At 49.4% G+C, this 23473-nt stretch overlaps 1 protein-coding gene and 1 pseudogene across 3 annotated transcripts in view; one reads left to right on the top strand and one right to left on the bottom strand.

The window, feature by feature from the left end:
- Positions 1-1489: 1489 nt before the first annotated feature.
- The window catches only part of Sdad1 (SDA1 domain containing 1), a 29286-nt gene continuing 7302 nt past the window's right edge, over positions 1490-23473 (top strand). The window contains exons 1-20 of one of the 3 annotated variants that reach the window (XM_006987223.4): positions 1490-1689; positions 4131-4235; positions 4663-4761; positions 4935-5045; positions 7038-7109; positions 7184-7284; positions 8773-8830; positions 9857-9931; positions 11481-11582; positions 13356-13425; positions 14272-14375; positions 16159-16216; positions 17642-17700; positions 19884-19960; positions 20606-20703; positions 20811-20887; positions 21468-21594; positions 22183-22292; positions 22428-22618; positions 23022-23106. In XM_006987223.4, the coding sequence (XP_006987285.1) occupies positions 1600-1689; positions 4131-4235; positions 4663-4761; positions 4935-5045; positions 7038-7109; positions 7184-7284; positions 8773-8830; positions 9857-9931; positions 11481-11582; positions 13356-13425; positions 14272-14375; positions 16159-16216; positions 17642-17700; positions 19884-19960; positions 20606-20703; positions 20811-20887; positions 21468-21594; positions 22183-22292; positions 22428-22618; positions 23022-23106 (1869 nt within the window). In that variant the 5' untranslated portion in view covers positions 1490-1599. Of the gene's footprint in view, positions 1690-1711; positions 2193-4130; positions 4236-4662; positions 4762-4934; positions 5046-7037; positions 7110-7183; positions 7285-8772; positions 8831-9856; positions 9932-11480; positions 11583-13355; positions 13426-14271; positions 14376-16158; positions 16217-17641; positions 17701-19883; positions 19961-20605; positions 20704-20810; positions 20888-21467; positions 21595-22182; positions 22293-22427; positions 22619-23021; positions 23107-23473 lie in introns of those variants that run through there. The other 2 variants (XM_042257636.2, XM_042257637.2) reach the window with 2 other exon arrangements.
- On the bottom strand, positions 9268-9377 carry LOC121821045 (U6atac minor spliceosomal RNA; annotated as a pseudogene).

The following is a 23473-nucleotide window of genomic DNA, read 5'->3' as shown; positions in this document are numbered from 1 at the left end:
TCTTTACTTACATTTTGCCTCAGGGCTTTTTATCCTTTTCTTACTTTCCTGCTGTCTCTAGGTCTGGCTGGCTGGTGGCTGCCTGGCTTCTAGCCCTGGGCTACTCCTTTCTTCTCCTCTCTTCTCTCTTTCTTCTCCCCAGCTGAGATTTATCCTCTTTTTATTCTCTCTGCCTGCTAGCCCCGCCTAACCTTTCTCCTGCCTAGCTATTGGCCATTCAGCTCTTTATTACACCAATTGGATGCCTTAGGCAGGCGAGGTGAAAGAAATGCAACACTTCTTTACATAATTAAACACACATCTTTACATCATTAAACAAATGCAGCATAAACAAATGTAACACACCTTTACACAGTTAAAGTAATATTCCACAACAGTACAGCCTAAAAAAAAAAGATTAATCTTCATTTCTATTTCTTCTTTTTGTTGTGTTTGTTTGTTTTTCAAGACAGGGTTTCTCTGTGTAGCCCTAGCTGTTCTGGGACTTGCTCTGTAGACCAGACTGTCCCCGAACTCACAGAGGTCTGTCTGCCTGCTTCCCAGAGTGCTGGGATTAAAGGTGTGCGCCACCACGCCCTGCTTTAGTCCTCATTTCTAAAAGTTTTTTTTGTTTGTTTGTTTAATTGTTTGTTTTGATATGTGTGCATCTGTGTGTGGCTATGTGCACTGTGAGCGCAGATTCCTGTTGAGGCCCCATATTTCTCTGGAGCCAGAGTTATAGACGGCTGAGAGCCGCCTGTGTGCTGCAAACTGAACCTGGGTCCTCTGTAACAACAGTACCCGATCTTAGTTGCTGAGCCATCTCTCTAGCCCCAATCTTCATTTTGCAATACAGGGTCTCATGTACCCCAGGCTTCCCTCAAATTCCCCATGTGCTGAGGATGATCTTGGAGTCTCAACCCTCCTGCCTCCACTTCGGAAGTATTCAGATTGCAGGCAAGAGCCAACACACCCAGTTGGGAAACAAACCTACAATCTCCTACAAGACAGGCCACCCGAGCCAGTTCTCAAGCCTCTGCTTGATTCCTGTTGTTTATCTTGAGACAGGGTAAATTTCAGCCCAGTCTTGCCCCCAAACATATAATCCTCCTGCCTCAGCCTCCTGAGTATAGGGATTACATCCGTGTGCCGCCATACCTGGGTCCCTTACTAATCCTCACTCATTTGTGCCATCATAAAAATGCTGAGAAAGATCTGGGAGGAACTGGAGGAGGGGGAAAAAAAACATGATCAAATATATTGGATAAAAATTATTTTCAGTGAAAAAGAATGTTGAGATAATGAAACCTGCTCGTGCATGTGGAAGAAAACCCCACAGCTTTAACTTTCAGATCGCGTCAAAAACATTTGGCGACAGTAGTAGCGATTGCCCAACAGCAGGGGCCGACAGCGTGCGGACCTCAACAAAGCTTTGCCAAGCAGGGCGGGTAAGTTTGATCCTCCGAGCCTCCCGTAGCTCGGTCCGGCTGGCCGAGTGTCCCATGTGCTGCTTCCGGTTCCCCTGGGAAACACGCGTCTGAGCTGCGGCGGGGACTGGGCCGTGACGGACGCGGGTCTGCGTTTCCCAAGAACTCGCCCGGGAGCCCATCTGCAGCCACCATGTCGGGCAGGAACAACAACAAGCTGCCCAGCAACCTGCCGCAGTTGCAGAACCTCATCAAGCGGGACCCGCCGGCCTACACCGAGGAGGTGGGACGGGGGTCCGGCTTCCGGGGCCCTCGGGAGGAGAGGGGGTGTGCGGGGAAGGAACGTTCCCGAGGCCTCGCTTTCCGCCGCTTGCAAACAGGCTGCCCTGCCCTGCCGACCCCGCTACCACCGACACAAACCTCAAAACCGGTTGCCTCCGGGCCGATGCAGCCACCCACCCCGCCGATCCGCCGAGGGGCGAAGAGGCTGCGCCCAAGCCACCGGCCGCCTCGTCTCGAAGACTCCTAATTAGTCCCCAACATTTCATGAGCCGTGTGTAAAAAAGTGCTTTCCACAAACGGCCGCCCCCGAGCGCCCCAGGCTTTGCCAGGAAGAGCAGAGAGTTCTCGAGTGCCTGGGCCACGGTCAGAAACTTGGAAAGTGCGGTTAAGCCCGGGTTCGAACTCCTCGGGAGCCAGCCTGAGCTGGATTTCCGAAAGTGCTTTGGGGAAAGATGAGGTCGAGAATGATACTAGGCCCGCGTTGTGAGGGACTTAGCACTTGAGGTGTGTGAACTAAGAAGAGACGAAGTGAACGCGGTGACTTTGTGCTGTTGACCTGGTAGACACTTCAGACTCGAGTTTGTCTCGGAAGCATTAAAACCATCTCAGTCTGCTGCTGTTAACTTCCTTCGATATTACGATGTTCAAGCTAATGTGCCATCATTCACAGAGGAGAGATTAAGAGCTCTTGCAGTTCTTTTTGTGTTATTAATTTTTGGAGTTAGCTTGCAGGGTGGTGGGTTTCATTTCAACACTTCCATACATACATGTTGTGTTTTGTTCTTATTTCGTCCCCCTCGACACTGCCCTTCCCAGTCCCCCCTGTCTGTGCTCCTCTGACTGGTCCCCTTCCTCTCCCCCAAACAACCCCTGCTTCTGTATCGATGTCACATACACTTCAGTTCCCTGCACCCCTTTAAGATCTCTTTCTTCTCCCCGGGGAGTTGGTTCAATGGTTAAGAGCACTGGTGCTTTTCCAGGGGACCCAGTTGTCCAGCATCTCCATGGTGGCTCATAACCGTCTGACTCCAGTGTCGGGGGCGCCCTACACCCTCTTCTGGCCTCTGGACACCAGGCACATGTGCACACATACGTATATACAGGCAAACACTCAGTACACATAAAAAAAGGGTCTCTTCCCATGTCCTCCTTTCTGACATGTCACAGACATAAATTTAAATCTAAATTCTGCTTATGAGAGGAAACATGGGCCATCTCTGAGTCTGGCTTACGTTCCCATCAATGGTTCCCTTCCCAGCCACAATGTGTATGGAAAGACAATAGCTGTAGGGTGTGAAACTAAGGCTTGACTCCAGTTATGGTCACAGCAGTAAACTGGCTTGTTTGTTGGATTAAACGAGGTCTTGTGTATCTTGAGCTTGGCACAAACCAGGTACTTGGCAAGTGGAAGCTGTGGCTTTAGACTTATTCCTGCGTCTTTTAACCTGGGCTTTATTACTGTCTGGGCTTGGGGGATGGGTCGGGTGGGCAGAGGTTAGTGTAGCACACCCGTGCCCTCACGTGGAGGCCACAGAAGGATGTCGGGTGCTCTAGGCTCTCGTTCCACCCAGTCTCATCCTTTCACTGGTCCTGGAGCTAAGCTAGTATTCAGTAAGCCCCAGAGGGCCTGCCATCTGCACCCTCACGCTGGCTTTATACATGGGTGATGGCCTCGGAACTCAGATCCTCAGGCCTGCACGGCGGGCACTCCCAACTCCCGAGCATTTCTCCAGCCCTGTCCTTGATTCTCTTCCTCCTCCTCCAGTTTTAAAAACTGTGTGTGAGTGTCTTAGCCACACGCACTATGTGCATGCGTACCTGGTACCGTTAGCAGTTAGAAGAGGGCTTCTGATTCCATGTACCTGGAATTACGATGGTCGTGCACCGCTGTGGATTCTGGCTCGTGAGCCAGGCCTCTGAGAACAAGTGCTCTTACCACTGAGCTGTCTCTTGAGCTCAGTCTTTGATTCTTCGCCCGCCTTGTCTAGAACTCTGACATAAAGCTTCAGTGGGTATTTAAAGGGGAGACTTTGACTGGAAGGCTTCATGTCCTCGGGTACACTGCACATTTACTGGCCTGGCCTGGCATTTTCTGCAGATCCTGGCGTCCTTCATGCACAGGTCATGTAATGTAAATGGCAGAACGAGGCTGGAATCTGAGTTCCCGACTCTTGTCTACACCACACTGCTCAAGCCTCGGTTCTAAGGGACGGGTCTTCACGTGAGCCATGTGGTGCTGAAGAGTTTTCTAAACTCGTGTGGAAAAATGCAGAGAAGGAAAAAGGACTGTTTGAAGAGCTGGGTGTGACTCAGGGTTTGCCTGCCATGCACGAAGCCTTCTTATCTACCCAGATCTTCTTCTCGGTGCCACTGGCAGAGTGGGCGCTGGCTTGTTATTCTGTATAAAGCGTGTGACAAACTCCGTTCTCTTTTTCCCTACAGTTCCTCCAGCAATACAATCACTATAAATCCAATATGGAGATTTTCAAGTTACAACCAAATAAACCCAGCAAAGATCTGGCAGAGCTGGTGATGTTCATGGCACAGGTAAGAAGGAATTTCTAAGTGAGACAGAAGTCGGTGCTACACATAATGTGCAGAAGTACCACCACCCCACCCCATCCCTGTTGTTTCCAGCCCCTGTGTGGAGACTTAAATTTTCCCAAAGCCTTCCCTCTGTAGATCTTATTTTCTTCCTAAGATATGTTAGAGGGTTTTTGATGAATTTTAACACAGAACCAACCAGAACAAAAATCATTAAATTTGTCCTACAGGCAGGATCTCAGTTTTGCCGCATACTTTTACAAAAACTACTAGAACAATGGAAGTAGTAGAAAAATCAGCATACGGGGAGGCTGGCAGTTGGGAGTCATTACCGCCGTGAACCAGCTGTCCCCTGAGCATCTCCATGTGCACCTGAAGTTAGGGAGAGAGGCTGCTCTTGAGAAGAGCGCTGCTGTGTGCTTTGTTACAGATTGGCCACTGCTACCCGGAGCATCTCAGCAACTTCCCGCAGGAGCTGAAGGAGCTGCTCTCCTACAATCACACTGTCTTGGACCCGGATCTCCGCATGGTATAGTTAGAACCCCCGGTGCATGTGATGGTAATGGAGAAGGAGAGCACCTTGCAGCCAGCATCTCCCCGGTGCCTGGGCGAGGGCAGAGGTAGGGTGGGCATGCCATGTTGTCTCATTGGATTAACTAAACGTCATCTTTTAGTATGTATGCTTCCTTTTCCTCTCCCTAGACATTTTGCAAAGCGTTGATCTTGCTGCGAAATAAAAATCTCATCAACCCATCGAGTTTGCTGGAGCTCTTCTTCGAGCTTCTGCGCTGCCATGACAAGCTCCTGCGGAAGGTAAAGAGCGAAAGCTTATTCCCTACGTTCCTCTCTTCCTGCGCTGACAGCAGACAGAGTTCAGAGTTCACGGGATTACTAACCTCCTTTGATAGGGTGAGAGATACAGCTGGTCCTTCAGCAGGAGGAACATCGTGCCGCGCAGTGTAGTATTAATAACCATCCTTTGCTGAATGCCACTCGGGACCTTTACATCTCAGGGGCTTCAAGTATACGTTTATTCACAAACACCTGAGATAGAGATTGTTGATCTTTATTGCTAATGCTTTGTAGGCGGGCAGGTCGAGGCACAGGTGAGTGAGTGACTTGTCTCGGGTCAGACAGCTGTGTGTAGGACCGGACCATGAGCCCAGGCAGCCTGATGCCAAAACCTGGTCTCTTCCTGACCACGCTGTACTGAATGGTTACAGGAGGACATGCATACTAGCTGGAACCAACCTGCACAGTAAAAACTTAACTTTCTGTTGCTACAGCATTTTTCTATGACTATATTTGCTTCTTTAAGACAAGAGCCGGAGGCTTATGAAACAAATTTCAGAAAGAAAAACTTAAGTTTTAAGAGACTACTACTATTTGATTTGAGCATTTTGTAGTTCTGGTCTAAGTTGTGAACTACAGATGATCCATGGGACCATGTTTTGAGTCCTAGTGATGTTTATAGTCACAGACCTGTCGTGTATTCAGATGCTTGCTTCCCTTAAAGAGTTAGGCGCTGGTGAGACGGCTTGCTGTTGAGTCCTTGCTGCTCTTTCAGGAGGTCCAGGTTCAGCTCCAGCACCCTCGTCAGGCAGTGACAGCCATCAACTCCAGCTCTAGGGGCTCTGACACCTCCAGCGTCCATGGCACCTACACTCATGTGCCCACACCCACATGCTGGCACACACAACTGTATTAATTAAACATAATAAAAATGAATCTTTTTAAAATTATATCCATTTCTAGTGTACAGTTCAGTGCACTTTTTAAAAAAAGATTCCTTTTTTTGTGTGTGGGTGTTTTGCCTGCGTGTGTATGTGTACTGCATGCACTCATTACCCACAGAGTCCAGAAGAGGATGTCACGTCCCCTAGAACTGGAGTTACAGACAGCTGGGAGCCACCAGGTGGGCGCTGGGAACTGAACCCGGGTCCTCTGCAAGAGCAGCCAATGCTCTTAACGGCTGAGCCACCTCTCTGGCCCTCTGTGCTTCCTGTTTCTGGGTTCCTGGCAGTGCTGGAGATTGGGTCCAGAGCCTTACAGTTCCTAGAGGTGCCCTTTCACTAAGGTGCTTCCCGGCCCTTGAGTTTTTCAGACAGGGTCTCACTGTAGTCCAGCCTGACCTTGACCTTGTAGCCAGGCTGTCTCGAACCTTCTTCCCGCCTCTGTCTCAGAGTGGTACAGTACCACAGTTTTGCCTGTTCCCCGTGTTTCCCTCTGGTGGAGTCATACGTTACGTTTTCTCGTGGCTGCCTTCTTGTACTCAGCATGCTGTTTCAGGATCAGTGTGTATTGTAGTGTGTGTGGTTGTGTCTTTTTTGTTGCCAAATAGTCCGTGGTATGGCTCTGCCACACGTTTACCCATTCATCGGAGCTGTTCGTCATCAGTGGGCACTTGGGTTGCTTCTCCTATTTGCCTGTTGTAAACAAGAGTTATGACTGTTGTGTAACAGGTGGGATAGTGGGGTTCTTTTCTCCTGTGATTCCACTCACGGCCCCGGAGGGCAGCTTTACCTTTGGCTGCCCTTGAGTGTTTGCTTCCGTCAGATCTCTTTTCTTCCGTCAGATCTCTTCTCTTCCATCAGATCTCTTCCGTGGTGGAATGAAACAGGAAAAGCAGAGCTTCACGTGTGTCCTGCACATCTGTGCTTCTCTCCCGGGCTTCCTGCACATCTGTGCTTCTCTCCCGGGCCTCACGTGTGTCCTGCTCATCTGTGCTTCTCTCCCGGGCTTCACATGTGTCCTGCTCATCTGTGCTTCTCTCCCAGGCTTCACGTGTATGCTTTGTCTCCGCAGACCCTGTACACACACATAGTGACTGACATCAAGAACATCAACGCCAAGCACAAGAACAATAAAGTGAACGTGGTGAGTGCCCTGGCTTCTTGGGCTCCAAGCTTTGTGCCGCCTGTGCATTGAGTCTTCGTCCTCCTCGTCCCCAGGTGCTGCAGAATTTCATGTACACCATGCTGAGGGACAGTAACGCCACTGCAGCCAAGATGTCTCTGGATGTGATGATCGAACTCTACAGAAGGAACATCTGGTAACATGCAGGAGTGTTTCTCATGAGAAGTATACACATATATACACACACACACACATACACACACACACACATACACACACACACACACACACACACACACACACACACACACACACACATACTGTTTGTTAGTTTTTCAAGACAGGATTTCTCTGTATTACAGCACTGGCTGCCCTGAAACTCATCTGTAGCCCAGGCTGGCCTTGAACTCACAGAGATCCGCCTGCCTCTGCCTCCCGAGTGCTGGGATTAAAGGCGTGTGCCACCACCACTGCCTGGCTTTATTTTCATTTATAATGATTACAGAGCCCATAAATAAGTGTGGCTTTTTGTCTTTGTTTTAATCTTACACTCTTTAATATACTTGTATCGTGCATTGAAGTTGAACATGAAACACAGAGGCCATCTGATGTAGTTGGTCCTTGTGTTGGCTCAACACAGGCTGTCATTATCTGGGAAGAGGAACCTCAGTTAGCAGATGCCTCCATCAGATGTCTGTAGACAGTTATGGTGCATCTTTTTAGTTCATGATGGATGTGGGGGGGCACAGCCCGTGTGGGCAGTGTCATCCCTGGGCAGGCGGTCCTGAGTTGTTAAGAAAGCAGGTTGAGTAATGTGAGGAAGAAAGCCAATGAGCAGCACTCCTCAGTGGCCTCCTGCCCTGACATCCTTCAGAGATGAGTGTGAGCTGAAATAAACCTTTTTTCAGCAGTGGTTGAGATTTTGCTAAATTTTTTTTTGTTTTGTTTTGTTTTTTAAGACCATGTAGTTTGGGTACCTGTCCTGGATCTCACTCTGTAGACCAGGCTGGCCTCGAACTCACAGAAATCTGCTTGGCTCTGCCTCCTGAGTGCTGGGATTAAAGGCGTGCACCACTGCCGCCCAGCAATTTTGCTAAATTTTAAAGATGTTAAAAATTTTTTTTAATTTTCTTTTTTTGCACACACGTTAGGGTTGTGTGTGCGTGCTTGCGTGTGTGTGTGTGTGTGTGTGTGTGTGTGTACTCAAGCTTGGCATCCCATCTGCTGTCTTCCTCAGTTGCTCTTTACCTTACACCTTGAGACAAGGTCTCTCATTTGAACTGAGTTGAGCTCAGGTGAGCTAGTTCGGCTACTCTGGCAGCTGCTTTGCTGTGGGGATCTCGTCTCTGCCAGCAGACAGGCCGCCATGCCCCCGCCCGGTGCTGGGATCTGAACTCCGGTCCTCAGGCTCACACGAGCACTCTCCCTCCAGCCCTGGGCTTGCTGTGTTGTAGGTTTTTCTCCTTCTAAGTTTTTGGTGTTTTCGTTTTTAACACGTAATCTGAGCGGCTTCCTGAGCACCAAATGTTCTCCACACCGATGGCTTCAGTTTGTGTCCCAAGCTGAGCTGGAATTAGTGAAGCTTTGAACCTGTGCTGACCCTTAGCAGCGTCACTGTAGAGTCCAGGAGTGGACCATCCTAATGTCAGAAGGACCCACTGCTTTGTGCCATTGTCTCTTCCAGGAACGATGCTAAAACTGTCAATGTTATCACCACTGCCTGTTTCTCCAAGGTCACCAAGGTGAGCTGTAGTGCTGTGCAGAAGAAGCAGGCAGGGGTCAGTTCCCGAGGGCGGAAGTGGAGATGGGTGTGTCAGGAGGAAGTGACTACCATATACTATATCGTGCTTTAAAATGCTGTAGTTCTAATTGACTCCTAAAGTGAGCCAGGAAATCACGCTGTAGAAAGAGACACCATCAAACCCAACTGCATGATGTTCACAAAACCCCGACAGCAGTTTAGATTATTTCCCCTGTGAGACCCGGCTTTCCTTCTATTGGCCTCCGGCACAGCTGAAAGAAACTCAGACAGTGTTTGACTCAGAAGCAAGGCTGTGATGGCGCCTTTCTTGGGGGTGTAGAGACTCTCAGCGGTCTACCTGAAGAGTAACTGTACAGAGCCTGGCTGTTGTTTCTTTTGGTTTGTTTAAGTCAGTGTTTAGCACCAGGTACAAGTGTGTAAAGACCGTGATTAGATCTCACCACCTCGGTGCCAGTGCCTTAGCTCCGTGTGTGTTGTGAGGCTTCCATCTCTGTCAGGGAGAGCTAACCTCTCCTTTCACAGGACATGCGCCTGACAGTTTTTTATCTCATAAATGATTGATTTGGGGGGTTCGCAGGTGGAACCCAGAGACTGGGCTTCCTCTCCAGCATGCGCTCTGCTGTGAGCTCTGTCCCTCTCCTCCATCGTAGTTAAGGTTGTCATTGGGTATTTGTGGAACAAGTAATATTTTAAATCATGAAAAAGGAGTCATTACCCTCCCTCCTACTCTGGAGATTTTTTTCTCCAGACACAGCATATATGCATGTGGGTGGCAGTGTGGACAGAGTCTATATTGGGACACTTTGGGGAAGTTGACTTTATGTGGGGGGCAGTGTAGACGGAGTCTGTATTGGGATGTGCTGAGGAATTTGACTTTATGTGGGGTGGCAGTGTGGACGGAGTCTGTATTGGACACACTGGGGAAGTTGACTTTATGTGGGGTGGAGTGTGGACGGAGTCTGTATTGGGATGTGCTGGGGAAGCTGACTTTTGTCTTGTTCTTTAGATATTAGTTGCTGCTTTGACGTTCTTCCTCGGGAAAGATGAGGAGGAGAAACAGGACAGTGACTCAGAATCCGAGGTGGGTTGAGTTCTTCGAGGTGTCCGGTTCCTCATGGGTGGCTCCTCTGCGCTCAGTCTGTCAGACCCTCAGATGTGTAAGTTAGAGGGAACGAGGGTCACATCTGTCCTTGTTAGAGCCCTGCCGTGTTGAGACTCCAGTTCAAGACATCGGCAATGTACTCCTTTTATTTGTCTGGTGAGACTGACTAAAATGTAAGCCAGATTCATTTGACCCTGATCTTAGTTCGAAGTTATTTCTACCTTCCATATGTACATTTAGAAGAAGAGAAAATGCTGGCAGTTTTGAGTAGAACCAGCATCACAGAAGTAGGAAAGAGGAGAATAGTATTGCAATGTCTTTAAAATCAAGTGATAAAAAAGTTTCTTAGAAGAAGTAAAAAGGCATTCCTTTTTAAAAATACTAAGAATGTACATATATATACAGGGCTGGAGCGATGCCCCGGTGGTGAAGAGCACTTCCTGTTCTTGTAGAGGACCAGAGTTTGGTTCGTAGCACCTGTGTTGGACGGTTTACAACTGCATGTAATCCAGCTCCAAGGGATTCAACACACTCTTCTGTTCTCTGTAGGGATCTGCAGGGATGCTCAGATGCATGTATGCTCACACACGCGCGTGCACGCACACACGCACATGAACAAATAATTTTAGCATTGCTGTAACTAGATCAGGAACCCCTGATAACATCTTACTAGATTTCCTTGTAAGAACGTTAAGATGATGTAGACAGAGTAAAGGTTTCCTGACTTTGTGTTATTTCTGTCATATTCCTTCCAGACCCATTTCTTTTCCAGGGCATTTATATGTTTGTACAGAAAGTCTTATGTAAGCATTTAGAAGCTATATGCATCATATGTACACACTGCAGTGGGCTTTGTTTGTGTCAGTGTGTGCAGATGCATTTTGTTTAGATCTATGAATACCCACCGAAAATTCCCAGAATATGAATGTATTATACTTTAAGCATTCTTCTATTGATAAATACATTTCCAGTTTCCTTCAAATAAAAGCAGCATTGTATCTGCATATCATGCTGAAATGAAAAATATAAAAATCATTGCTGCAGGGAAAATGTGTGCATATTTCCTGATTTTAAAAGTTGTATTCATTACTGGGTGTGTGCAAAAAGTCTAAGAACCAAAATGTGGGGGCCAGAGAGATGGCTCAGCAGATAAAGCACTTGTGGGGCACTCCAGCGACCAGAGTTCTGCCCGTAGAACCCACGTACAGAGGAAAGTGGAAAACCAGCTCCACAAAGTTGTCCTCTGCTAGCTACGTAAGCACTGCTGCATAATACGCATGCACACACGCACGTTGACACCGACAGATATTTTATTAATCAACCAGACACCTGTAACTCCAGCCTGGGGACTGAAGGCCTGTAGTCTGCGTGGGCACCTGCACTCACATGCACACACTCACAGACACATACATACACATAAGCGAAAATTAAATCTGTAGAAGAAAAGGACATGTAGTTGGAAGGACTGTGCGCTGCTTCTGTGCGGATGTCCCTTGTCCCCGTTTTCCTACCGTGGTCTGTTCTGCAGGACGAGGGCCCCACAGCGAGGGACCTGCTGGTGCAATATGCCACGGGGAAGAAGGGTTCCAGGAACAAGAAGAAGTTGGAGAAGGCAATGAAAGTGCTCAAGGTGAGACTGGTGCCGGGAGACTGCAGCGGGAAGCGTTAGCCTGGAGAATACGCGTGGGGCTTTTAGCCTGCTGAGGTTGAGAGAGACAGAGAGAGCGTTAAAAGCAAACAGACCTTAGAAATGCATGATGAATTGTAAGCATTAACATTTTAGATGAATAGGTTATGTTCAGCTCTGACAAAACTGTGACTGAATAAATTTGATTAACTTACTCTAACTAGACATGAGTTCTTAGAAAAAGTATGATATTTGGTGGTGGTTACTCCAGATATTATCAGTTAGATCCCCATGGAGTCTGTGTGTGTGTGCATGCATGTGTGGGTGTTACAGTTTATTTGTGTGTGGGTTAGTGTGTGTACGTGTTTGTGCACACGTTCACATTTGTGCAGATGAACATGGTGCAGGTTACCAAAGATCTATGTCGGGTGTCTTCGATCACTTTGCACCTTGCTCTTAGAGAAAGCATCTCTCCCTGAACCTGGCTAGGCTGGTGTTCAGTGAACTCCAGGACCACCCGTCTCTGCCTTCCCAGAGTTGGAGTTACAGGATGAGCCACCACATCCCACTCGGTGCTAAGGATCCAAACTCAGGTCCCCATGCTCACACGGCAAACACTTGGCCAGCTGAGCCGTTTCCCCAGGCTCTGTGTGGTGCTGCTGTTTGCATCTTTAAATCCAAGTCTCACACATTTCATAGCTGCTGTATTTTCAAAGCTTTTGATGTTGTGGTTGGGTTGGGTTGGTTTGGTTTGGTTTGGTTTTTTGAGACAGGATTTCACTATGTAGCTAGCTCTGGCTGTCCTGGAACTCACTATGTAGACCAGGCTGGCTTCAAACTCACAGAGATCCACTTGCCTCTGCCTTCCAAATGCTAGGATTAAAGGCGTGCGCCACCATACGTGGGTTCTCAAAGCTTAATTTTAAAAGGCAAAAACCAACTTTAGTTCTTTCAAATGAAAAGAGATTTATTTATTTATTTATTTGTTTATTTTTGGTTTTTCGAGACAGGGTTTCTCTGTGTAGCTTTGCGCCTTTCCTTGGTAGCCCAGGCTGGCCTCGAACTCACAGAGATCCGCCTGCCTCTGCCTCCCAAGTGCTGGGATTAAAGGCGTGTGCCACTAGTGCCCGGCTTAAGAGATTTTTTTTTAGAACAAGGATTTGTTTTTCTTCTAAGCTAGTGTAATGGGGGCGGGGAAATGGCCCAGTGGGTGAGAACTCTGCTGTGCAAGCCTGACCACCTGAGTTCAGATGTCTATCGCAAGCCAGGTGTGGTTGCCCACATCTGTAACCCTAGCTCTGATGGGAGAGGAGACGGGTGGGTCCCTGGAAATTGGTAACCAGCCGGCCTTACTAGAAAACAGCAAGTCCAGGTTCAGTAAGAAACCCAGTCTCAGCGAGACAAAGCAGAGTGATAGAGCACCGACATCTTCCCCTGCCGGGCACACAGCACAGTCTAGGACTGGCCGGTGGCCTTCAGGGCACTCTGAGGACTGGCTAATGGCCTTCAGGACACAGGCACACACAGTCTAGGACTGGCCAGTGGCCTTCAGGACACTCTGAGGACTGGCTAATGGCCTTCAGGACACAGGCACACACAGTCTAGGACTGGCCAGTGGCCTTCAGGACACTCTGAGGACTGGCCGGTGGCCTTCAGGACACTCTGAGGACTGGCCAGTGGCCTTCAGGGCACAGGCGCACAGACAGTTTGACTAATAAGGCATGTTACAGGAATTCAGGGCCAAGGGGATTTGAATGGGTTTCCCTTCTCTTTCAGAAACAAAAGAAGAAGAAGAAGCCAGAAGTGTTTAACTTTTCAGCTATTCACCTGATTCACGACCCCCAAGGTACCGTAATGACTGCTTCTGAGTTCCTTGCTGGCCTTATCACTTCTGTTCTCTTACTCCTGTTTTAGACCAGTCTTTCTTAATTGAATCACCTAGGAACTGGGTAAAGTGCAGACTCTGATTCATTAGGGCGTGGGCATGGCTTTGGAGTCTGCACTTCCAAGAAAGTCTGCGTAGATTTGCTGCTGGCAGTCTGCAGACCACAGTCTCAGAAGCAAACTGTGTCCGAGTCACTGTAGAGGTTGATGCACACCACCTCAGGAATCTGTAGTAGGAATATGTAGTATATCCACATATACACATATGCATGTAACAATAATTAATGAAAAAAAGCCTGGGAAAGGTGTGTGGGAGGGGAAAAATTGTAACCTCAAAAAAGAAATGATTTAAAAATATGTCTTAGGAATCCAGAGCTCTGAAGAGTTGCCCTCTGAGCTAAGAGCACTGGCTGCTCTTGCAGAGGACCTGTTTGCTTCCTGACACCCACATCAGGTGGCTCACGATGCTGGCCTGGCTTTAAGGGATCTAACACCTTCTTCTGGCCTCTGGGCATCTGCACACATGCACGTACAAGCATACCCATAAATAAAAACTAATAAATATTCTCTAAAAAACTGTTAAAAATCTCCTTGAGTGTTGGCACAGCACTCAGGAGGCAGAGGCAGGCTCTGAGTTCTGTGGGCCAGCCTGATCTACAGAGTGAGTGCCAGGGCAAGAGTCCTTGAGATGAGTTTGGGGTGCCGTATGTGATCTTTTCTCTGATGTAACGCCTCATGCCCTTTCCTGTGCCTGTTACATGCCGTCTGCAGCCGCGAACCCACGGTTCCTCTGATTCCTTCCCTGCAGACTTTGCAGAAAAGCTTCTGAAGCAGCTCGAGAGCTGTAAGGAGAGGTTCGAGGTGAAGATGATGCTCATGAACCTCATCTCCAGGCTGGTGGGGATTCACGAGGTGCGAGACTTGCTGCTTCTCTCGGCTGTTAGGAGTTGGGTGGGCTCAGTGAAGGCAGGCAGTTATGTAGAGCGGTGTTCCGGTTTTCATCCCCAAGCCGCTTGCACAGTTAGAATCAGCAGGAAATCTGCCCTTCTGTCTGAAAGCAGCTGCTTTTATTTACACTGCTTCCTTTCCGGTGCGTGTGAGCGCTAATCTACACACTCAGTTCATGTGTAACCGTTACGTGCTCTGTTCTTCGTACCTTCGCATAAGTGTTCCTGAGCCAGAATAAACTACATACTTCCTTTGATTCTGGCTACCTTTCAGTGTGCCTAACCCTTCCTGGCATGAACTTCCGGGTGTCTCTGGTAGGGGTTGTGTGTTTGCAAAGGTGGGATCTCTGGATGTTTCTTTTATATTGAGTTAGATTGCAAGGGCTGCTTGGTGGTGGTGGTGGTGGTGGTGGTGGTGGTGGTGGTGGTGGTGGTGGTGGTGGTGGTGGTGGTGGTGGTGGTGGTGGTGGTGTGTATGGTAGACGTGTGGATACTTCAGAATAGCTGCCTTGAGAATAGGATTAACAAAATTTAGACCACAAAGAAGGAATCCTTGACATTGTTCTCTTGGTGCTTTATTTTCTCTTCTGTGTATGGGGGTTGTGTGTGTGTGTGTGTGTGTGTGTGTAATGCATGTGTTCAGTGCCCATGGAAACCAGAAGAGAGCAATGAACCCTCTAGGACTGGAGTTACAGATGCTTGTCCGTCATCATGTGGGTGCTGGGAACACGTGGACCTCTGGAAGAGCAGCCAGTGCTCTTAACGGCTAAGCCATCTCTCCAGCCCAGTTCTCGTTCGTTCGTTCTTTCTTTCTTTCTTTCTTTCTTTCTTTCTTTCTTTCTTTCTTTCTTTCTTTCTTTCTTTCTTTCCTTCCTTCCTTCCTTCTTTCCTTCCTTCCTTCTTTCTTTCTCTCTTCCCTTCCTTCCTTCCTTCCTTCCTTCCTTCCTTCCTTCCTTCCTTCCTTCCTTCCTTCCTTCCTTCCTTCCCTCTCTCTCTCTCTCTCTCTCTCTCTCTCTCTCTCTCTCTCTCTCTTCTTTCTTTTTTTTGGTTTTTTGAGACAGGGTTTCTCTGTGTAGCTTTGGAGCCTGCCCTGGATCTCACTCTGTAGCCCAGGCTGGCCTCAAACTCATAGGTATCTGCCTGCCTCTGCCTCCTGAGTGCTGGGATTAAAGGCATGCGCCACCACCGTCCGGCATACAGCCCAGTGTTCTGACATGATTATCATGACTGCTTCTGCTCTGAGATTGTTCAGCATGTTGCTTTCCTTGGTTTAAAAACACCGAGTGCAGAGTCCTTCCTCCAGTGTGGTGGGACTAGAAGACAGTAGAGTCAGGACTGTCTGTGGCAGTCTGAGAACACGAGGGTCTCTCAGATTTGCCTGTTCTGTCCCGGCGGCTTTAGGACCAGTACTGGTCCTGGTCCCTCCTCTTCGGTGAACACCAAGTTGGATCTCTGCAGCCAGGCCAGGGTCAACACTAGAAGAGTGGTGGGTTTTGTTTGCCTTTCCCTACGTTATTCCTCTCTTTCTGTCTGGAATGGTGAGATAGTGGGGGAGTGTTGGGAAGAAAAGCTTTCCCTGGGTTACTGCAGCACATTGAATTAGCCTGTGGTGAGATTGCTTCCTGAGACAAAAACGACTCAAGACGATTCCAAGTGCGTTTGTTTGATGATGGCAATACTTGATGGGAAATGAAATTTCATGCTTCAGTCTCATAAATATTAAAGTTGGCACATTCTTCTCTCCACAGCTTTTCCTCTTCAACTTCTACCCTTTTGTGCAAAGGTTTCTGCAGCCCCACCAGAGAGGTAACCTGCCTGTGTGTCTGCTGCCCAACAAGTGCTAGTCTGTTGTTCTAGTGTCAATAAGACAGATGGCATTATATGTGTTTTATATAGAGAAAGGAAGATGGAAGGCTGAGGCAGGGGGATCAGGACTTCAGGCCAGCTCCCACCACCACCACACACACCTATTTTTTAAATTAAACAAAATAAAAAAGATAAATTCGTGCTTGCAGGTCTTTTTGTAATATAAATTCTCCTGTCAAAACTTCTAGTTTGGGGGCTGGAGCGAGGGCTCAGCAGTTAGGAGCACTGAACTGCTCTTGCAGAGGATCTGGGCTCACTTCCCAGCACCCACACGGTGGCTTCCAACCACCCATAACTCCCTTGTCTGACCTCCACAGGCACCAGGCATGCATGCAGTGCACATACACACATGCACGTGAAGCATCCATGCACATAAAAAATAAACTTAAAATGTCTAGTTTTCACCTTTGACTATAGCTTTGTGGTAACAGGACTTTATGTTACTGTTCTCCGTGGCCTTGGTGCCTTCTCAGTTAGCAAGGGCACAGAAGCAGAGGAAGATGGTTGTCGTTTGCCCAAACAGGAAGGGTCGGTTTGTTTTTATATTTTTGAGAAACTCACTATGCATGCTTGGCTAGCCTGGAACTCCCTGTGTGCACCAGGCTGGCCTTGAAGTCACAGAGCTCCTCCTGCCTCCGGCATGCACCACTGCACCCAGTTTGGGGCTTGTTTGTTTTTGCTCGGGCTGGCAGGAACTTCAGCAGGCCTCCTGCCTGGGCCACTTGAGCTGCACCTAGAGGCATGAGTCACTTGCCCGGTCCAAAGGCCTTGTTCTTTACCTACACCATGCAGCCTCTTGGAAGAGAGTATGCTCATATATGTACGTTTGTGTTTGTCCAACAGATGTTTGTTTTGTGACTTATTTAGTTTGGGGCTTGAGACCAAATTTTGTCCTGCAGTCTCTGCTGCCACTCTTAAGTGCTAGGACTCTAGGTGTGAACTACCACACACAGCCTTCTTGGTGGTTTCTGTGCCTGCACAGAAGGCCAAGGAGAGCAGTGTGTCTGTAAGGTTCATGGTGACCGTAAAGCAGAGTCCTTACTCTCGCTGAACTTGTTCTAGAAAGAAGTCTAGGCAGCACTGTGTATACTATCCAGTCAGGGAATTTGAAGAGAAAAGCAGAGTAAGGACAATAGTGAGTATGGCGGCAGATGCTCTTTTAGACTGCATGATCACAGAGGGCCATTTGGTGAGGTAGAGTTGAACAAAGGACCTGAAGGAGCCAAGAGGTGAGCCCTCAGATAGGTAGGGGCTGGTGTTCGGTGGAGTAGGAAGTGACGGTCCTGTGATAACTGATTGCTTGCAGTGTCGCTGTAGTTGGAGGCAGATGATAACGTGTGCCCTTTCTCATCTCTGTGCTTTCAGAAGTCACGAAGATCCTGCTGTTCGCTGCACAAGCCTCTCATCACCTGGTGCCGCCAGAGGTGAGAACTTGCCCTGACCTCCCGATGGGTGTGTGCAGTGCATTGCTGCCTCCCGGATCCGGTGTGTGCAGTGCAGTGCTGCCTCCCGGATCTGGTGTGTGCAGTGCTGCCCCTCGGATCCAGTGTGTGCAGCGCTGCCTCCCGGATCCAGTGTGTGCAGTGCTGCCCCTCGGATCCAGTGTGTGCAGTGCAGTGCTGCCTCCCGGATCCAGTGTGTGCAGTGCTGCCTCCCGGATCCAGTGTGTGCAGTGCTCCCTCCCGGATCCAGTGTATTTGACGCTGCCCCCCGGATCCGGTGTGTGCAGTGCTGCCCCGTGGATCCGGTGTGTGCAGGCGTGTGCAGTGCTGCCCCCTGAATCCGGTGTGTGCGGTGCTGCCCCTTAGATCCAGTGTGTGCAGTGCTGCCTCCCGGATCCGGTGTGTGCAGTGCTCCCTCCCCCCTCTGATCCAGTGTGTGCAGTGCTCCCTCCCCCCTCTGATCCAGTGTGTGCAGTGCTGCCCCCCAGATCCGGTGTGTGCAGTGCTCCCTCCCCCATCTGATCCAGTGTGTGCCGTGCTCCCTCCCCCTCTGATCCAGTGTGTGCAGTGCTGCCCCCCAGATCCAGTGTGTGCAGTGCTCCCTCCCCCATCTGATCCAGTGTGTGCGGTGCTGCCCCCCAGATCCGGTGTGTGCGGTGCTGCCGCCACTGGACATGTTAGGTTTCTTCCCAGAGTTGCTGTGTCTCCTCTCCCCTGTACAGGGACCGAGGAGACCTAACTCCTCAGGAGACGCAGTAGAACTTAGCTGTACAGTTCACAGAAGGGAACGAGCTAAGGATTCAGACTTTAACTACCAAGTTCTATGACTAGGAAGGTCCAAGGATATTTATAAGTTCATGGTGTTATCGTTTAAAGCTGATAATTCTTTGATTAAAAGAACACTGAATTAAGCCGGGCGGTGGTGGCGCACGCCTTTAATCCCAGCACTCGGGAGGCAGAGCCAGGCGGATCCCTGTGAGTTCGAGGCCAGCCTGGGCTACCAAGTGAGTCCCAGGAAAGGCGCAAAGCTACACAGAGAAACCCTGTCTCGGAAAAACCAAAAAAAAAAAAAAAAAAAAAAAAAGAACACTGAATTATCCTGTGTCAAAGCAAAGTTTTGTTTTGATTTTGTCATTGTAAGAAAGCAGAAGTAGCTGGGCGCCAGGACTTGGGAGGTAAGGGCAAACAGCTCTGTGAGTTCGAGTCCAGCCTGGTCTACAAAGTGAGTTCCAGGACAGCCAGGGCTGTTAATAGAGAAACCCTGTCTCTGGAAAAGCAACACCAAAGAAAGCAGAAGTGGGGGCTGGAGAGATGGTTCAGTGGTTAGAGCACTGGCTGTTCTTCCCAAGCTTGGGGCCTCGAACTCAAGTCAGACACTCACAAACCTCCTCTCACTAGCTCCAACTGGTCTGGTGCCCTCTTAGCACACATGGCACACACACAAAAGTAAAAAACAAAAATCTTTAAAAAGAAGGCACAAGCGTGACTATTGGAGAAGGAAGGGAGCAGGGGTGAGATGGGAGGGTCTTCAGAAACGAGGGGTAGCAAGGTAATGGCCCGTGGATAACAGTGCCGTAATGAAACACGTTGCCTGTAAGAAAAGGAAAACTGTGTGCTAAGCCAGTCCTGCGGCTCAGTGGGTAAAAGTTCTTCCCACAAACCACAACAACATGACTTTCAGTGCCCAGAACTCACTTAAAACTAGATGCAGTGTGCGCATCCGTAATCCTGGCACCCTTGCCAAGAGACGGCCTGTAGATCAGGACAGTCTCCCCGACCAGTAAAGCCAGCCTGGAGTGTGCGGTCAGTAGAAACCGGAGACCTGCTTCGGTGAGGTGTGAGATGAGAGCTGACTCTGGTCAGTTGTCCTCTGACCTCCGCACACAGGCCCTGGTGTGCGCTCGCTCGTGTGCACGCACACACACTAAAATTGTAAAAGTTTGAAAAAGAGAACAATGTTAAAAGACATTGCCCAACACTGGTAACCTTCGCCTTAACGGTAACGCAGAATACTGACCTGGAGGCGGATGTTTTCTCCCTCACTCCTTAGTTCTCATTCTCAGCTCCCATCCCGAGGGTGGAAAGTTCCTCCTGCCCTGAAGGATCGGCTGTGCTCAGGAAGCAGGGACTCCTCACCTGACTCTCCTCTTCTGTTTCCAACCCAGATCATTCAGTCATTGCTCATGACGGTGGCCAACAATTTTGTTACTGACAAGAACTCTGGGGAAGTCATGACCGTAGGGTATGTAGGGCATGCCTGGGGGCAGTAGGTGTTTTTAGTGTACCAGCATGGGCAGTTAGAGCTGGAGGTGTGGCCTCTGGAAAAGCAGTCTTCTCAGGAGGCTCTGTGGTTTCATCTGATTGGAGGGAACCGGATAAAAATGCTTGTCTTGCTGGTCAGCCACGTGATATTTTGCAGGTTACTCTTACATGAGTGACTTTTAACAACCTACATGTTTCTTTGTCTCCCACCATGAATTTGTCTTGTGCTGGGACAAGCGATTTGTTAATGAGTCGCTCTAAGGAGAGACTAGAGAACTTCTGTAGCCCTTCTGGTTAACTCAAAGGCTTGTCAAATCTGCCCACATTTGGTGATACGCTAAGCAGTTCCTTTGCATCTTCCTTGTAAACTGGCTGGGATAACCAAGCTGACTTCATGCCTCCTCCTTAGAGCTGGTGGCAAATCCTGCCCTGGTTAACAACACTGGTCCTTGTTAACAGCGGCAGAGCAGGTGGCTGTCGGGAATACCGGCCTGTGAGGCTGCTCGCCCTCCTTCTCTGCCACACTGCAGGGTTAGGCTCCTTAGCCTATAAAACCCAACCTGTGTCCTTTTGATTTTTGAATGTAAATTTACTCTTTTATTTAAGTTCACTTTTCCTTTCCCAGAATCAATGCTATAAAGGAGATAACTGCCCGATGTCCTTTGGCCATGACTGAAGAACTTCTGCAGGACCTGGCTCAGTATAAGACACACAAAGATAAGAGTGAGTTCATGTCGTTCTCTGGAGGCCATTGGGCACAGTTGACTCGCTTTTACCTCACTGTAGTCTCTGCCTCAGCATTTCTAATCAAAGGTGGTGTTTATTCATAGACGTAATGATGTCTGCCAGAACTTTGATTCATCTCTTCCGGACACTGAACCCTCAGATGCTGCAGAAGAAGTTCCGGGTAGGTGAAGGCACTCAGGATGGTCTAAAGATTGTGTTCTCAGAAAGTGAGGGCAGCGCCTGCCGTTCACAGGATAACGAGTGATGCTTCCAAGGGGAGTGTGCGCGATGTGTGTGGTTCTGTTCTTCAAGCTTAGGATGCAGTTGATGGAATTCCTTGGTCCTCAGCCCTTGTGGCCGACACGTGCTCTGTGATGATGGCTGTCTGTCGGCTGTTGCTACGTGACGGTGTTTGATGCTGTTGGCAGGGTGGAGTCTGCAGGACCAGTCAGCCGCTGACGCACAACCCAGCAGAGAGGGAGGCGCGTTTGTAACACAGAGAGATGGCGCTGTTGAAACTTCAGAAGGCGGCAGGGCAGTTATGTTTTGCAAAAGCCAGTTTCTCAGTTTAGCTCAGAAGACAGAAAGAAGTGAACTGTCTTCTGCCTGGAGGTTATGTTGTTGACGTGACGTGTCCGCAAGTTGTTCCTATTATTTGCCCACCTCCATTTTTTTAAGAGTGTTCTCACCCTAGAGGGCCTTTCATAATGAATGCTCCTTTCCACCTAAGCACCTTATTTTTAAATACTTTTCTCCTTTAGGGTAAACCTACTGAAGCCTCCATTGAAGCAAGAATACAAGAATATGGAGAGTTAGATGCTAAAGACTACATTCCAGGAGCAGAGGTTCTAGAGATTGAGAGAGAAGAGGATTCAGAGAACGATGAAGGTTCGTTGGCCTTCCCTTTGAACCCGGGTCCTCACTCATGCCTCCCCTCAGATCTGGCCCCGGAGCTAAGATCAGGGAGCTTTTGAGTGGTTGTGTGCATGCCCGACCAAGAGCTGACACTCACATATCCTGGCTGCCACTTAAAGGGGCTGCCAGCAGCCATCCCTGTTTCTCCTCCGTCGGGAATACATTTGGTGAGGTAGTCAGAGACGTGCTTCAGGCTCCAGTTAAGTGTCCAGGCACAGCTTTGGTGAACACTCAGTTCACTGGACAGCGGGGGATTCTGAATCAAACAGGCTCTCCATGACTTCAGTACAGGCTGGGTTTCCTGGCGAGAGTCTGCTCCTCTTTGAGCTGTAAGAAGTAGGTAAGTCACTGCAAGGTTTGGCTATGGACAGATACTTGGTCAGCGCTGGGTCTCCGCTCCTTAAATTCACTGAAGTTGTGTGGCATATGCCAGCAGATGTCTCCCAGCTGGTCAGTGGAGTATCTGAGGCTCATGACCTTACTCTTCAGCATTGCTGATTGGTCTCAGCTTGCTGTGCCTGCTGAACCAGAGGCGGTACCAGTGAGTTCTCTTTCACCCAGATGGATGGGAAAGTGCCAGCCTCAGCGAGGAGGAGGAGGAGGAGGAGGAGGAGGAGGATGGTGAATGGGTTGATGTGCACCACTCTTCCGACGAGGAACAGCAAGAGATTGTAAGTCCACATGTCCTGTCACAGTGCCTCTCTGTTTGCCAAGGTGCCATTTGTGCTGGGCCATGTTAAAATCGCAATGACTGAGCTGTCCCTTAAGTGGTACCCATTTATCCTTTTGGCTGTGTGCTTTTCAAGGCTAAGAAGCTGGACAGCATGCCCATTGAGGAGCGGAAAGCCAAAGCTACAGCCGTCAGCACGAGTCGGGTGTTAACACAAGACGACTTCCAGAAAATCCGCATGGCCCAGATGAAGAAGGAGATGGACGCTGCCCCCGGGAAAGCCCAGAAAAGGAAATATGTCGAAATCGACAGTGATGAGGAGTCCAGGTGAGGATGGTACCCTGCCAGGTCTGCAGTCGGCCTGGGCGGGGGTGCGGTCCAGATCTGCAGTGGCCTGGGCGGGGGTGCGGTCCAGATCTGCAGTGGCCTGGGCGGAGGTGCGGTCCAGATCTGCAGTCGGCCTGGGCGGGGGTGCGGTCCAGATCTGCAGTGGCCTGGGCGGAGGTGCGGTCCAGGTCTGCAGTGGCCTGGGCGGAGGTGCAGTCCAGGTCTGCAGTCGGCCTGGGCGGAGGTGCGGTCCAGGTCTGCAGTGGCCTGGGCAGGGGTGCGGTCCAGGTCTGCAGTGGCCTGGGCGGGGGTGCGGTCCAGATCTGCAGTCACTTAGGCAGGGGTGCGAACATCAGGGAAGGACGGTCACCCTCACCTTGTGTTGTTTTATCCCTCGCCACAGGGGTGAATTGTTGTCTCTTCGGGACATTGAACGCCTTCATAAGAAGCCCAAGTCTGACAAGGAAACAAGACTAGCAACTGCCATGGTGAGTGGCCATGCCATCCCTCCTTTTGTGAACAGAAAGGGGAGAGAATGAACCATGATCCCCCAGTGGGGGGCTATGAACTCCCTGGTGAGTGCTCTTTCCCTCTCCCTCCTCCTCCTCCCTCGTCTTCCTCTCCACTCCCATCCTTCCTCTTTCTGTCTCTATCCTTTAAAGGTATAATTAATGTAGAACAAAATGTACCGTTATTAGGTGTTAGATTAGGTGAGTTTTTTGTTTTGTTTTAAGGCAGGCAGGATCTTACATAACCCACAATTCAGGCTGGCCTAAAGCATTAGTTGAGGACGACCTGACCCGCCCGCCTCTACTCCCCAGGTGATTTACAGACGTATGCAGCCACGCTTGGTTT

Source organism: Peromyscus maniculatus, chromosome 10 (genome assembly GCF_049852395.1).
Source record: "Peromyscus maniculatus bairdii isolate BWxNUB_F1_BW_parent chromosome 10, HU_Pman_BW_mat_3.1, whole genome shotgun sequence".
Classification (NCBI taxonomy): domain Eukaryota; kingdom Metazoa; phylum Chordata; class Mammalia; order Rodentia; family Cricetidae; genus Peromyscus; species Peromyscus maniculatus.
The sequence above is the reverse complement of the archived record's forward strand: the minus strand, read 5'-3'. Positions and strand labels throughout refer to the sequence as shown.